Genomic DNA, 14380 nt, shown 5'->3' with positions numbered 1-14380 from the left:
GCGGGCTCAATCCAGTCTCGGACACCGGAATTCACAATCTACTGTGACTTGCTTCCCCAGCTGTGTTGTAAAATGTCGATTTAAAAAGTTAAGCTCGATTCTGGAAAATCTGCGCAACTGTATTCTTATTATATACTAAGGGCAAGTCATCTCTCCATCTCTACCGATTCAAGAAGATTTTTTCTAATTACTGTTTTCAACAAAGATCTCACTCCACTCGGTTACCGTAAAATATTTCCGGAAGGGGGAAGGGTAAGGGAGCTATCTTAAATGGATATATCACTCCAAGGGAGTAAAACACTTCTTGTTACAGACAGCGTGGTTGCGCAGGTTCAATGTCGGCTGTTTTTAGCTAGTAAGCGGAGAACGGTTCACAGGAAGTCATGTATTCCTTTTTTTTTTTCGAAGGAATCCTGGTCCTGGACACAGTATGAAAGACAAGGACAAACCTGACGGACAGGTATGTGAGGGAGAGTCAATTATTTCAGTAGCGTTGTACAGAATTGCCTTCAAATCGAACCTAAGAAACTCTAGTTTGCTAAGGTAGGGGAACACCAGGGAAGTCATAATAAAAACCAAAAGGGAGGATTGTTAAGATTGGGTAAGATTCAGAAGGGATACGCACGACGAAATTAAAACATGTTGGCCAAAGTTTCCAAGTTGCGCGTTCTTGTAGGAACCTTTTTAAAGGGACTAGGCAAACCGGAAAGTTTTCTTCGGCAATTCTGTCATGCGCAAACAGCCTTTCGTGCGAAAGGAACGTGCGTATGAACAAGGTTTATTTGTTAGATTCCCCTCCCTACAGAACAAGTCGTGGTCTTTATTGAAAATACTTGCTTTTTGTCTTTACTTCCCATCTGCAGCCACTCACCAATGGTTTCGCGGACGACGGAGACTGGTCCGAGTCATCCGAGGAGGATCACCAAGGGCGCTACTCTCCCCTGGTTGCCTTGTCAATGAGTGGAACCAACGCAAAGCCTCCGACGGGAATTTCGCCGCCTCGGGCTCAGTCTCCCTTCAACAAAGCCTCTACTCCGTTGAATACAACGGGTGGTGCTCTGGGGACTTCCCTTAACGGTTCCTTCGCGCTTCAAGGTAGGAAGATTATTCTGTAATTCTTTGATTGCCATTCTTTAGTCCATAAATAATGGTAATAGGACTGAGTGGAGTCCAATTCGGTCTGTAATCATACGAGTGATTAACAAAATCGGACGACCGCGAAGCGGGAGTCCGATTTGTTAATCACGAGTTTGATTAAACCTAGAATTGGATTAATGTTCAGTGTTATCTTGTATAGGACAGCTAAGAAATCAGCCTATATATAAAATAAATGTCTGTGCAGAGCCTTCCTTCTTCCCATAAACCTTTTTCAGCGACTTTCTCAATCCTGCGTTTTACGTCAACGAGGTTGCTAACTGACGCGGCTTAAGTCTTTTGACTTAGTGACGATGTGCTCGTGCATTGTCTCTAAGATGAGAATAAAAACGGGCTTGTTTCGAGGCGTTTGGTAGCGCTCATGGAAAGCAAGAGTTGAGGCAATCGACAGGTAAGTTCTCGCACGCATTCCCCCCCACCACCTTAACAGTGTGGATCTGTGTTCTGAAACGTATTCATTGCACACTGGGGCCTGCTAAAAACGCCAGTATTACTCAATACATTTATTTTTCACTTGACGAGTTCTGTGGCGTACAGAGATTTGCCAGGAATCCGCGAATTGCGCGCGCGAGCTCTGAAGATCTGTTGCGTCATAACGACATTCTATGCGTCACAAAGGACAATGGAAGACTGTTTTGCATCGGTGTTTTGACTTTGTTTTTGTGCAGAAATCTGAAGTGAGGCCCTAGCCCTGTTTCATTACCTCTCACTTTTAATTTCCTTACATCGTCCGTACAGTAATTGTTTTTTAAAACGTATATTCAATCTATTTCAGACAGCCAAAGTTTCGCTCGACTTCAAGAGGCTCTTCGCGAGTCTAAACGACAAGTGGATAAACAGCGAGAGAGAATTGTGGCGCTGGAAACAAGCAGGAAACAAATGGAGGTCGACCTGTCTGAACTGCAAGAGTAAGAACTGACATGTTTTTAATATGCTTTTTAAACAATTTCGATTTGTTACTAATAGAGGGCTACTCCAAACAACTCTTTTTCCTTTCTGCCAATCAGATGCTGTATCAAAATCCCAAGTTTGTTTGTTTGTTTGCTTTGTTTGTCCATTATTTTCCGCAGTACTAATGACATGCTTTACTCTGTAGAAGCGGTCGGCGAATTTAAGGTTTTGACCGCGAGTTAACATAGAACGATCGGTTGCACGCCAACACAGCATAACAGTGTCAATTTTCCGGAAAAAAAAAAAGAAAAACCAAAACTGAGCTTAGAAAGGCACTTTACTATTTCTGTCTATATAGAGTTGATGACCTGCAAAAGTTTCTCGTGTAAAAATCTTAAAGTCGACGAGGGAAATTGTCTTCACCGAAGCAACACAACAGTCTCCTTCGAGTCTTTCTAAGTCAATGATTGTTGCAATGGAATTAAAAGATTGTCTTGGTTTCTCTTTCATCAGAAAAGTTGAAGCTCTTACTAAAGAGAAGTCTGAGTCTGAGCGACTGAAGATGGAAGTGGAAGCTGCTTACAGGACACTGCAGTATAAACACGACCAGGAGAGTGAAGCACGACGGGTATCGGAAGCTCTTCTCACTCAGTTGAAGGAACAGATCACAAGATTGGAAGAAAAACTGGCGAAGTAGGTTCAAATACGAAGTTTTAGCTCTCGATGCCTTGTCTACTTGGCATTCTGTATCGGGGTTTTGTTGGAAGTTGTTCGCTATTTTCCGTCTTTTTCTGATTTTCTTGACTTGTGAATCGGGAACATTCGGTAAACTTTTCTCTCGAGATACTCCCATTCGTTGGAGAGACCGCACAATTAGATAAACAAGCGTTCTTTTACCCTTTTCGGATTCTTGAAGCTTTTCCAAGACTTTCCTTCTATTAACTTTTACAACTGACATTTTCAGCTTAGGTTCTTGCAGCTTGAAAATCGAAAGCAATTTGTGTAACGTTTTGTAGTATTTTCAGTTCTCGTATTTTGTAATCGGAAGCAATCGGAGAGAACGGATAGTAACGTTGGCTACGCCATTCTCCGACTTTGTCCGATTTTACATGCTTCCAAGTTAAAAACAGTTAACTCGGCCAGATACATTAGCGAACTTTCGCTGGCGTGCTCATCCAGTGTTGTGAATATTCAAACTTATCAACTGCTCACTCGCAGTGTTTTTCATTTTTCTTCAGGGAACTTGAAAACCGTCAAAACGTTGAGGTCGAGAAACGCCAGCAGCAAACTGAAAATAAATCACTGAGAAACAATTTACAACAACTGGAATCTGATGTGCGAGACTTGAAAAGAGCTTTAGCTGAAGAACAAGAAGCTCGTGCGGTACAGAACCAGTTACTGGACGATGAAAAACGAAAGAACGAAGCCTTAGTTGAAGAGTCGCGTAATCATTCAATACAGAAGAGTGAAGCTCTTTACCAACTCGAAGCTGTGGATCAAACTCGTAGGAGTTACGAAGCCAGCAGTGGCTCGCTTAGAGAGGAGCTCAAAGCCGCACAGGTGAGAAACAAGTTTGAAGTATAAATTCTCCCCACTAAACAATTTGGTGGTACATCAAGAGGTCTCTAAAGTTTGTTTTTATTTATTAGGTTGAGTTAGCCGATACCAAAGCTCGACTGGAGGCTACTAAAGCGTCCATGGGAAAAGAAATCGCACTTTTGAAGGAGAAACTGCAGAAGAAAGCAGAGAAAGTGGTAAGTGATTTTCCTTGTATAAAGAGAGTACAGGCAAACCAACAAAGATGATTTACTGCCTGTCAGAATTCGTTTAGCACAGTTATTGGTAGACCATCCTTACTGAAACATTTTGGGCATAAAAATTACCTTGATACGTAAACACGAGTATCATTTTTAGATTATCTTATATTTAAATTCAACTGCCAGGGCTTTTCAAGTTGCAGTATTTTTTCCAGTAATACGCTGTACTAAACTTTCCCCTCTCCCTCCCTCCTCTTCTCATCCCTTCCCAAACAAACAGATTTAAGTCCTAAGGCTTCTTCGTAAGTTTAGCAGTAGATTACAAGCTCAAATTTTGTTAAGCGGGATCCAAGGAAATGCTGTCTTTTTGGAAGTGTTCCTCACAGGTGAGTCGGTGTTAAATTGCTGTTTTAACCTTACAGGCTAAAAGCGAAGAAGCCCTTCTCCAAACACGCGCCGACTTCGACTCACACGTGGCCAGCGGAAGGAATGAGCACGCGCAGATCAGCAGCAAGTTGGAAAGCGAGACACAGACCAGAACTCGCCTGGAGTCTGAAGTACGTCATGTAATTTAATGTGATGTGTATCGTTAACAATAAGGAAGCGGGACGACCTCCTGAGAGATGGGAGTCCGCAGTTATGGCTCGGTTATGTTTTGTTTTGTTTGTTTGTTTTCTGTGTTGTTTTATTGTGGTCTTGGATAAGACACTGTATTCTCACATTTCCTCTCTCTACTGGGTTGAAACTTACTTTCTTTTAGTTAGGTTTTGTCTCTGTATTGACAAGAATGGAACAAGACAAAACACTGACAGTCGAGCTTTTGTTTTCAGATTTCATCATTAAGATCGAGATTGGAGAAATCCGACAAAGAACTAGAAAGAGCCAGTGTCGGCAGAGTGGAAGCTGAAAGGTACAGAGCTTTCAAATCTTATAATAACCCCCGACCCCTTCCAAAATTGGGCAGTTATTATTTATCTGGTTTCTTCGCCTGCATTAATCCGTTATGAATGAACAATGAAGGGTTTTAAACCTGGCCATTTGTGTCTCTTACGTATTACTCGCTTCCTTCTGTAACTACGCAAGGAGTAGAACAGCACACTGTGGAATGAAGTTTATTATCATCGCCTCTGCCACCAGTGGTGCCCAAGGGATCTTGAAGCCCTAAGCCCTATGCAAACGGGAAATGTTTGGCAACCAAAGTCAAGTCAAGTCAAGTCATCTTTATTTAGGCAGGGTAGCTCCATCAGCCATGGGCTGGTATCAAAAGGGGCCCTACGTAAAATTAAGACTACATGATAAAAAATTCAGACATTGTTTGGTGACCAAACATGAATGGCCAAACGGTATCAAACATGTTTGATCACCGTCCAAACGAGCAAACTGTTTTAAGCCAGTGTTTGATCAAATGTTTGTCGACGTTCAGATTTTACCAAACACGCGATCAAACAAGGTGTGCAAACGGCAAAATGTTTGGCCACCAAACAATGTTTGATCGTGTTTGGTCGCCAAACATTTCCCGTTTGGACAGAGCTTAAAGTAACTTGTGGTCTTTTTCTTGTGTTTTTCTAGACAAGCGCAAAATTTGCGCGATGAACTTTATCAGGCGAAGCTAAGACTTGAGAAAGAAACTGCTTCACTGAAGGAGACAAACAAGGTACTGTGTTTAAATCGTATAGCTTATTCTCGAGCCTTCGTTTCTTTAAGTTGAGTCTCAGAGCGATTTCTCAGTTTCTTACTCTATGAAAAGAAATTACTTGTTTTTTTAGTTCTGGTTTATTTGATTGCATTGTCTGTTGCCGCGTCGATCAGCAATCGTCAGTATTTTCCTTTTAAGCACTCGTCATTATTTATAGTAATGTTATTTATTGTTTTATATTTTTTCGATTTCAAAGGCTCTTATGGTGAAGCTGGAGACGGTTGAAAGCAAAGCAAGTAACCTTGATATCGAGGTAAGTAAACATTTACGGCGTCTTTGAGCATTTCATGTGTTAATTGATAAAGCATTGGAGATCACCGGAAAAAAATTTTCAGGGATGGGGGCATAGTGGCGAGAAGCGGGGAGTAAAGGGGACGGGAAGTCCACGGGGTACTGGAAAAGAGAGGGCGGGAAACAGGAGTCCCAAGGCGCCATGAAAAATAGAACAAACCTCGCAACAATACTTAATATTTTCCGTGCAAAAAAGAGGCAAATAGGCGCAACGAATAAGGAAATGTGGGAACCGGGGTTAAAGAGTTGGAACTTCCCCCCCCCCCCCCACCCCACTCCCTTGTCACTGGAGACGGTTGAAAGCAGAGCAAAGTACCTTGTTTGTTCCTCTCTGACCTGACCTGACCTGGCTTACCTTTCAGCTTCAAACTGCCAATGTCATTCTAACGGAACGAGGAAGTCAACTGAACATTGTACAGCGTGACACGGAGCATCAGAAGTCTCAGTTCGAAAGACTACAGGAAAAAATACGCCTGGAAAAGGTAAGCGACTATGTCACGTCATGTCCAATGGTTTGGTCACGCTATCGAACCCAGCTAGTCACGCAAGAGATTCTTAGCTTGATCGACTAACGAACAGCATTTACATACATACTTTATTGTTACCTCCCCAATGGGGCTTTTCAGGAACAATTACTTAAATTACTAAGTTACTAATAACTACACAATCAAAATTAATCAAATTGAAAAAACATTTACAACATTATCTAAACTTTGTAGTCGCGTTTCTCTTGACTCTTAAAATAACTTCTGTTCAGGCGGTCGAAATATCAGTCAACAACAACAGTCCTTTTCAAAATCACCCTGACCAAGACGATCACATTATACGAAGAAAGTACTGAAGGGTAGACAATTTTCTACCATATTAAAGGTTTCTCCATAGCTTTCTTTTTATATTAAAGGTTTTCTCCATATTTCTGAGCGAAGTAGAACTGTTACTTATCAACGATCATTTTTCATATTCTCGTGCCGCACGTGGAATGTTATGCCCACTGAGTTACCTACAGGTCACACCTCTCTAGCCTCATTTAAACGTTAACTACTTCAATATTACAATAGGGCTCTAGATCTATACGACGTTGACGACATAATAAACTGGGGAACAATCTGTCCCAGGTGCAACATAGCAATTTAAACTTCTGTTTTGTTTCCTTTTGATTCCTCTTGTTTACATATGAGTAACTTTAGTTTAAGTCTTATAAACGAGGAATCCACTGTAATTGGCTGGGGTCTAGTGGTCTCCCTGCCTAATAAATAAGTATTTTATTTAGTCAAAGTGAAATAAATTTTGTTTCGTTTTTTAGGAGCAAAACTCTAGACTCACTGCTAAATTAGAAGGAAGTGACCTCAAGTAAGTCATTTATAACAGTGATAATAAGCATGTGTTAGATGATTAGCCTTGAATGTCAAAAAAACTGAGTACAACCCGAGCATTTCGGAAGAAGAGTCTCCTCGAAACTACACAAATTAAAGGTTAAATCATCCATTAAGCACTAACTCTGCAGTCCGTTAGTCCATCGGTTTCCTAGTCCAGGCCGTGTATCAACTTTTGGGCTTTATGTGGAAGGAGCTCTGCTAATTTTTGCAGTATTAAAAAGAGCCTTGAAATTGAAATTGAAACCTGAAAACAATACGTTATCAAGATAGAAAAGCAACAAGGAGACATTAACAAACCAAAAAGGAATAAAGATGGTTAAGATTGGGAAAGACTGAGGTGGATTAAGAACGATAAACTTGGGAATATTTTGAGTTGGTTTTTGAAGAGGCTTGTTTCATTTCTGCCTTGTTTCAGAATTTCCAGCCTTCACAGTGATTGTGACTCGTTAAGAAGGCGATTAGAAGAAAGCACTGAAAAGTTGAGAAAGCAAGAGGAATCTACTTTAAGATCAGAGGTGGGTTTTTAATTTGTATGACTTTATCCGCGTAAGTTGTGCAGTAGTTACTTGGCATTCTCGTTATATTCCCGTTTACGTTTGGACGTCATGTTAAAGCGGTTTTGGTTACTTCCAAAAGCAACTGTTTGGTGAGTCCTAATTGGTTTATACAACTCTTGCGACAGCCAACGCTTTCTGACCAATTGGAACGAAGATGGAATTTTGGTTGGCCAATCAGTTGCGAAAGCAAAATCAATCGTGGTTTAGCTCGTTTGACGTTTCCCGCGCTTGCCGTCAGCTGCATGTTTTCCCGCTTTTTTCACCACTCCCATGCATAAGTTCTCATTGGCTTTTTCGCTTGTTGCAGCCTCAGTGATTTACTTTTTGATAAGCCGAGTTTGGTTTTAAATTTGCGCGAGAGCCACTGAACGTCATTGATGCTCTCTGTTTGTTGTAGGAGAAATTCAACGCTTTGCTTGCTTCATCCAGAGCAGATTTTGAGAAGGTACGTCACATTTTTATCCTTCAATTCAGGGAACTTGTTTTCGTGAACATAGCGAAACGTTTTTTGCATTTTGTTTCGGAAAATTTTATGAGACTAGAACTGCTTCTGTCCCAAAATTGAGGGCTTTGGATTCCAACGTTCTTAATTTGATTGGTCGATGGCATTATATTGATTGTTTTCTCGACTTTTGGTTAGTTCAGTTTTGAAACCTTGTAAAGAAACCCATTGCAGTCCTAAACGTGCCTCGAACTTCGTCCTTGAAAAGCGACAAAGTAATTTATAGAGATTTCTCCCTAGTGTGACTGCTTCTTCCCATGTTTTCTCAGAGTAAACACGTTATGCAAGAGAAACAAGAAACTCTCGTGGACACAATCAATAAACTCAAGTCGGACGTCGACAAAGGAAAAGAAAAGAGTGCACAACAGAAGGCTCAAATCAGAGATCTACAACAGGTTTGATTTTGCCTTTTTTCTTTCTTCCCTTGTTTTGTCTTTTTTTCTTCTTTCTCTTTTTGGTAGTCTTCAATTGCTCGTTTGTCTGTTCGTTTGGTTGTTCAGTTGTTTGTACGTTCGTTTACCAGTTTGTCGGTTTGCTATTTTTTATTTTTTATTTTTTGTTCTTCTGTGTTTATTAGTAAACTCATTTACTTGTTTGAGTTTCGTTTTTGATCCCCAGTTGCCCACTCAAACTGAAAAACCAAATAAAATAATTACGTGTGTTTTATTGCCTCGTTCCCAGTTCACGCCACAGACTGGTGATGAGGCAGATACTGAAAGGATAAGATACTTATAGATCTCGTGTGTTGTTTCATCTTTCAGGAACTTAACGAAACATCCAAGAAACTTGTTCAATCTGAAACAGCTTTGGAGATGCAAACCAAGGTATTTTACATACTACCTTCTTACTTTTAACAGCCAGTGGGTAAAATCTGACTGAAAATACGAGAAGAAGGTTAGTCAAGTCTAACTCGCCCTTCCTTGCCGGGCAGATTAAGAAGAGTCCAGGGACTAGGCTTGAGAAAATTTAGCGCAAGTGTAGTCTCCATGTGTGCGTACAAAAAGTGCGCGATCTGTATACCTTTTGCTGTCAATTGGTTAGACGTATTGTAGTAATATTTCTGATTTTCTTTATCTTTGTTTTAGCTCCGTGAAGAGCTGGAGGACGAGCGATCTCAGTTGAGAAGCCAGTTAATTAATCTGGAAAATACAGTGAGTTAATTAAGTTTTTACTTATACTGTAGACATTCCTTTAGATTGTGTGATGTAACCACGCTTTCGGCCACTCTGTCGCTCTAAGATCAAAATGGAGTTCGATCACAAGCTCGTTGTCCAGATGTGATCGGGGCTCCTCTCCAAATCATTTTACTGACAGTGGTTTTTTCCGTGTCACTTTCTCGCTCTTTAGGTAGCAACAGTGGAAGCGACGCGAGGTGAGGTGACCGGCCACGCGATGAAACTCGAGGAGGAACTAGAGCACACCAAACGAGTTCAAGGAGAGACCGCTGATCGGCTGGTCTCCAGAAGCGCGGACGTAGAATCTGTCACCCGATCCCTGGTAAGCTATTAAATTTCTTACGTAAGGGTAAAGAGGCATCTACAGTAGATGTAATAATTCCTGGAGTACAATTTTTTTCTTTCCTTAACGATTTTATTGTTGCTTGACGCTTCGTTATGCCAACTGATTAATTGTTAAATGTAATGGTGTAGTTCGGCCTTGTTTCAACATTCGCCATCACATAATTCACTGTTCAATATTTATTTGTTTACAAATAGTAGCAACATTTGTTGCTTTAAGAATACTGAAGCATAATATCAATAATAATTATAATAATCATTCTAAAATGTTATAAAAAGGTCGTGTTTGTGTGTTAAATTTGTTAATACTGTTTTATTCTCGCAGTCCCTAGAAGAGGATGGCGAAGAACCGGTAACGAAACAACTCATAACATGAACTCCATTTACAATCGTTTCCTGGGTTGTCACGCGATGCTTTTTGTCACGTTCAAATCAACGTGTCATGACGCAGTGCTTGACAGGCCTGGAGAATGGCTGTAAGGGAGACTGATGTTTATGATATTAAACACGATAAACTTTCTTTCCAACTATAACTTCCGTTGTAAAGTTTTCGTTGGGTTATTATAATTTTTTCACGTAACCTTTACGTAACTTACTTCTTATTTAACTGTAAAAAACGCAGTTCTAGAAATTTTTCACAACAGTTTTCAAGATATGGCTAACCTTTCCTACCAGAACAATTTGAACAATCAATTCTTAGCAGGAGGCAATTTAAAATAAAACAACTACGTTTAAATCAATTACCATTTGTCAATTTGTTCATCCTGATTTTGTTCGAAATTAAATAATAGGATTTTGTGAATAAACTCTTTTCGGGTTTTAACCGACAGAGATGGTTTTCATTGTCTACATTTACGTCCAAAAATTTCTAATAGTTTTCTGCAAGTGTGCATAATAACACAGCCATCCAGAAAAGAATATTAATTAAACTTTATATCGCGTGGGAAAAGCTTTTGGTTCAATTTAATTGTCCTCATTTTTCGTTAAAACTTTAGCAAAATCTAACAGGATGTAAAATGTAGTTATTTTCCTATCAACTTTCCGTCTTGCCATAAAATTATTAAATAATGTCTCTAAACCCAAACCGCCGGGAGCCTAAAATCTTAAAAAAGAGCAAAGACGTAATGCGTTTTAATTCTTTCATTTAAATGGGTTCCCTTTTCTGACAGCTGATTGGTTATTGAAAATTAAGAAAGCTATTTAATGCTTTTACTCGGGTGTTTAATAATTGTAAAGCTGTTTAAGAATTCCTTTTTAACAACGCTTTGCTTATAACTGGCGACAGAAGGATATAACAACTTTAGTTCTGCTGTAGACAGGAGGTTATGAATCTTTCTGGCCCTGCAGAGTTATAAAGAAAAGATTTACGTGTAGTCTACTTTGTTATCGTCAACTTCGCCTAAAACTGCGTCAATTAAACACAAATATATTGAGACATTTAAAATGATCTGTTTAATTGAATCCGACGGTATATAAATTCCAAAATTTTCTTTTTTAACAAATACGAGGCACGGTTTGGACTGGTTAAGGTTAAAGCAAGCCGAAAGATTCATTGGATTTTGTGTAAAGCAGAAAAATGCAGCAAAACAATTTGGTACAGTGCAAAGGGTTTTTGCGTATACATAATTTGTAGCAAGTTTAGGGGAATACGGTCATCAGTTTTTAACTCGGTTTTGAAAGCTCGCAAAGAGCGAGACAGATGTATCTTAGAAAATTCAGCAATAACGGTTTGATTTTTTAAACCAGCGGTGAAAAAATGGCAGAATCCATTAGCAAGTGAGAACAGTTAACGATGAAAATCGATTACAGCTTGCCTAAAAAACGCCTTGAAAGGTAGAGGTTCGCGTTTTTGGCAAGTTTTCCAAAAACTCTCTTAGCGTCGATAAATTTTTTACAGCTTTGAGAAATAGCCGTGGCAGTTTTTCTTTAAAAAGTCTTAAGTTGAGCTCTGCTCTGGTTTTTTCTCTTGATAATGCGATTTAATCTGTGCTGGAAGTTACTTACTTACAACAGTCCAAAACTACCTTTCTTTTCTCAGGCCCAGTTAGAAAAGATGGTGACAAAACTCAAAGTGGAGAAGGCCCAAGTGGAGGCGTCTTTGAGAGAAGAGGAGGCTAAATGTGGCATGCTGTTGAAAGAAGTCAAGGATGCAAACGAGGTGAGACCATCAGCTGCAAGTCTGCTGGGATCTTTTTCCGCCATCTTGAAAAACCATGACGCGGTTACAAAGCCCGAACGTTTCTTGGTAAAATTCACGCTATTGTTTCATCTTTCTAAGGAGTAAATTTGATTTTCTTGTTCGAGAATTAACATTCCTGGTTTGTGTTGGATAAGTTGTCACGTTGACATTTCACATATCTTCTTTTAAAAACAAGCCTTACGTGGAAAACGAAATTCATAAATTTTAAACTCAGCTTGGCTTTGTCGGTCAAGGCAACGAAAGCTAATCAGGGAAATGCTATACGAGATCAATTTATCAGGAAAAAAATTTACATATCACAGATGTCAAAGCCGGCTTCGTTGGTTAGGAGTCGGAAACTATGAAATAAAAGTAAAAGTTTTGACTGTGTATATATTTTTTGCGAGAGGTTGTAAGAATTTTTATGGTCTTGTATTGCTAGCTGTTGTAGTGTTCTGTAGCTGTTTGTATGCTTTTGTTTCGTGATTTGATTATCCTTTATGTTAATGTAGGAATAAAATTGTAGTCATTTTGGATAACAACAAATATAATCGCGTCGGTATTTGTTTTAAAATTATGATGTCACAGTTTATTCAAACTCGCTCGCTTCTCGCCATGTTGGGGGATCTAATCGCCGTCGTTTTGAAGTCATTTCCGTTAATTTGGTGAAAAAATCTGATTAGCAAAACTCCACTGGCTCACAAAGCGTTTTAGTAGTTCCTGAACAACTTCAGTACATATTTTTTCAAGTGGTTTTAATCGAAAAGAAGCGACATCTTTCTCCAAACCTTCTTCACTATCACGAAAGTTTTGTTAATGGTAAGATCTATCTGCGTTTGTTGTTTTATCTAGATGTAATGTTGCGTAGTATGTTTTTTAATGGTGTCGTGATTAATTATCAGTAAAAATCCATTGCCTTTTATCGCGGTTTTAAAATCCATTGTTCTCGGTGTTAAATTATGCATTTTAATTGCCTCTGCTACAATTTAAAACCAATCGTTAACCTTTATTCACCTTATTAAAAAATATCACGCGCGGATTTAGTTAGATACTAATATTTTAAAAGACTCTAGACGCGAGAAGATTCAATTGTGTTTCGTCGCTTTCAACAACACGAATAAGTAGCTAAGCGTGAGGCGTTTGATGACTGTGTCTGCTAAGAAGGGCCGTTTTCAAAAACAGTATGTCCATAAACGTCGACAGAACGGAGAAAATCCCAGAAAAATTTGATGATAACGTGGTCTTGTTCCTTTGCCGTGGGCAAGATCGCAAGAAAGTACGTTTCCGAAAACGCGACGCTGTCCCTAAATTCAAACATGAGGTACTTCAGATGCATTGTATTGTGTTTGTTAGATTTATTTCGCTTATGAATAGTAATTTTAAAGTTATGTCTACTGTATGTCTGACAATTCCAAGTGGAGAGATTCTGAAAATGAAAAAGAAGAGGTCAGCTCGAGAAAGAAAATATGAATAAATAAAAGAGAATTTTAGTACTGTAATTGAGACGAGAAATAGTTCCCAAGTTCGTTTAAAATACCTTCTTTTTCAGGGATTTTTTACGTCTTTTTCCGTATTTTTCTTCTGTTAAGTTACTTAATTTGAAATTCTCCTCTCGAACTATCCAACTATTCTACTTTTTAGCGAGAAGTTATTTAAAGCTGAGGCTTGCGCTGTCGACGGAAGCCAAGGTCCAAGGTTGCTAACACAGATCAGACTAGTCATCAGTCTTTTTCTTTGCCCCACAGGCCCGGCAGAGCTTGGAGAAACTGTTATCTAATGTCAAGGGAGACTCTATAGAGTTAGAGAACAGATTACAGGTATAACAGAGTTAAGTCTGCTCCTCATTCTCTCTTTCTTGTAAACTGTCTTATACTCCACTCGTGTCTCCATCCCACCTCAACTAACAATGAAAAGGAACGTATGAAATTTGGCCTGGTGATCAAAAGCGTAACGTCCACAGTTTGAACATAAACCGCTAGTTTGCTTTTTCAGAGGTGATAAACTCCAAGTTTTGAATTTTCGTAAGTGACTCCCTCACGGCTAGCGCGTTGGACCCTGGAGTTCTGGCTTGGTTCATTGTGTTGAGTTTCCGGGCAAGACACTTGCTCTCCAATGCCTCTATCTCCTGCCATCAGTGCTACTGGCTACAAATAGCGCAACGCGGCAAAATCCTAGCCGCCTAATCCTGCGTTACCTAGGATGGGCTTGAGTTTTAGGTCATTTTGGCCTGGTTTTATTTCATAATAATGCGTGTTCTCTTTTCGTTCACCAGTCCGAGTCACTAACTCGAACTCAACACGAAAGAGAGGCTGAAGAACATAAGGAATTATGGGAAGCAGAAGTACGGTCAAGAACAAAGTTGGGTGCTAAGGTACGGTATGTGTGTTTCACAAACACAGAAATTTGACGAGGTATTGAGTATGCATTGCGTACCTACTTTTTATTTATTTATTTATTTA

At 39.5% G+C, this 14380-nt stretch overlaps 1 protein-coding gene across 2 annotated transcripts in view; it reads left to right on the top strand.

The window, feature by feature from the left end:
- Positions 1-14380, top strand: part of LOC145460551 (uncharacterized) — a 41065-nt gene that overhangs the window by 19779 nt on the left and 6906 nt on the right. For both annotated transcript variants that reach the window (XM_081445400.1, XM_081445399.1), the window contains 21 exons: positions 409-460; positions 864-1095; positions 1931-2063; positions 2560-2739; positions 3285-3606; positions 3696-3800; positions 4226-4360; positions 4634-4713; positions 5373-5457; positions 5696-5752; positions 6153-6272; positions 7094-7140; positions 7582-7681; positions 8121-8168; positions 8495-8620; positions 8987-9049; positions 9311-9376; positions 9573-9722; positions 11781-11900; positions 13667-13738; positions 14194-14292. In XM_081445400.1, the coding sequence (XP_081301526.1) occupies positions 409-460; positions 864-1095; positions 1931-2063; positions 2560-2739; positions 3285-3606; positions 3696-3800; positions 4226-4360; positions 4634-4713; positions 5373-5457; positions 5696-5752; positions 6153-6272; positions 7094-7140; positions 7582-7681; positions 8121-8168; positions 8495-8620; positions 8987-9049; positions 9311-9376; positions 9573-9722; positions 11781-11900; positions 13667-13738; positions 14194-14292 (2392 nt within the window). The remainder of the gene's footprint in view (positions 1-408; positions 461-863; positions 1096-1930; positions 2064-2559; positions 2740-3284; positions 3607-3695; positions 3801-4225; positions 4361-4633; positions 4714-5372; positions 5458-5695; positions 5753-6152; positions 6273-7093; positions 7141-7581; positions 7682-8120; positions 8169-8494; positions 8621-8986; positions 9050-9310; positions 9377-9572; positions 9723-11780; positions 11901-13666; positions 13739-14193; positions 14293-14380) is intronic.

The sequence above is a fragment of the Orbicella franksi genome, chromosome 11, assembly GCF_964199315.1.
Source record: "Orbicella franksi chromosome 11, jaOrbFran1.1, whole genome shotgun sequence".
Lineage (NCBI taxonomy): Eukaryota > Metazoa > Cnidaria > Anthozoa > Scleractinia > Merulinidae > Orbicella > Orbicella franksi.
The sequence above is the reverse complement of the archived record's forward strand: the minus strand, read 5'-3'. Positions and strand labels throughout refer to the sequence as shown.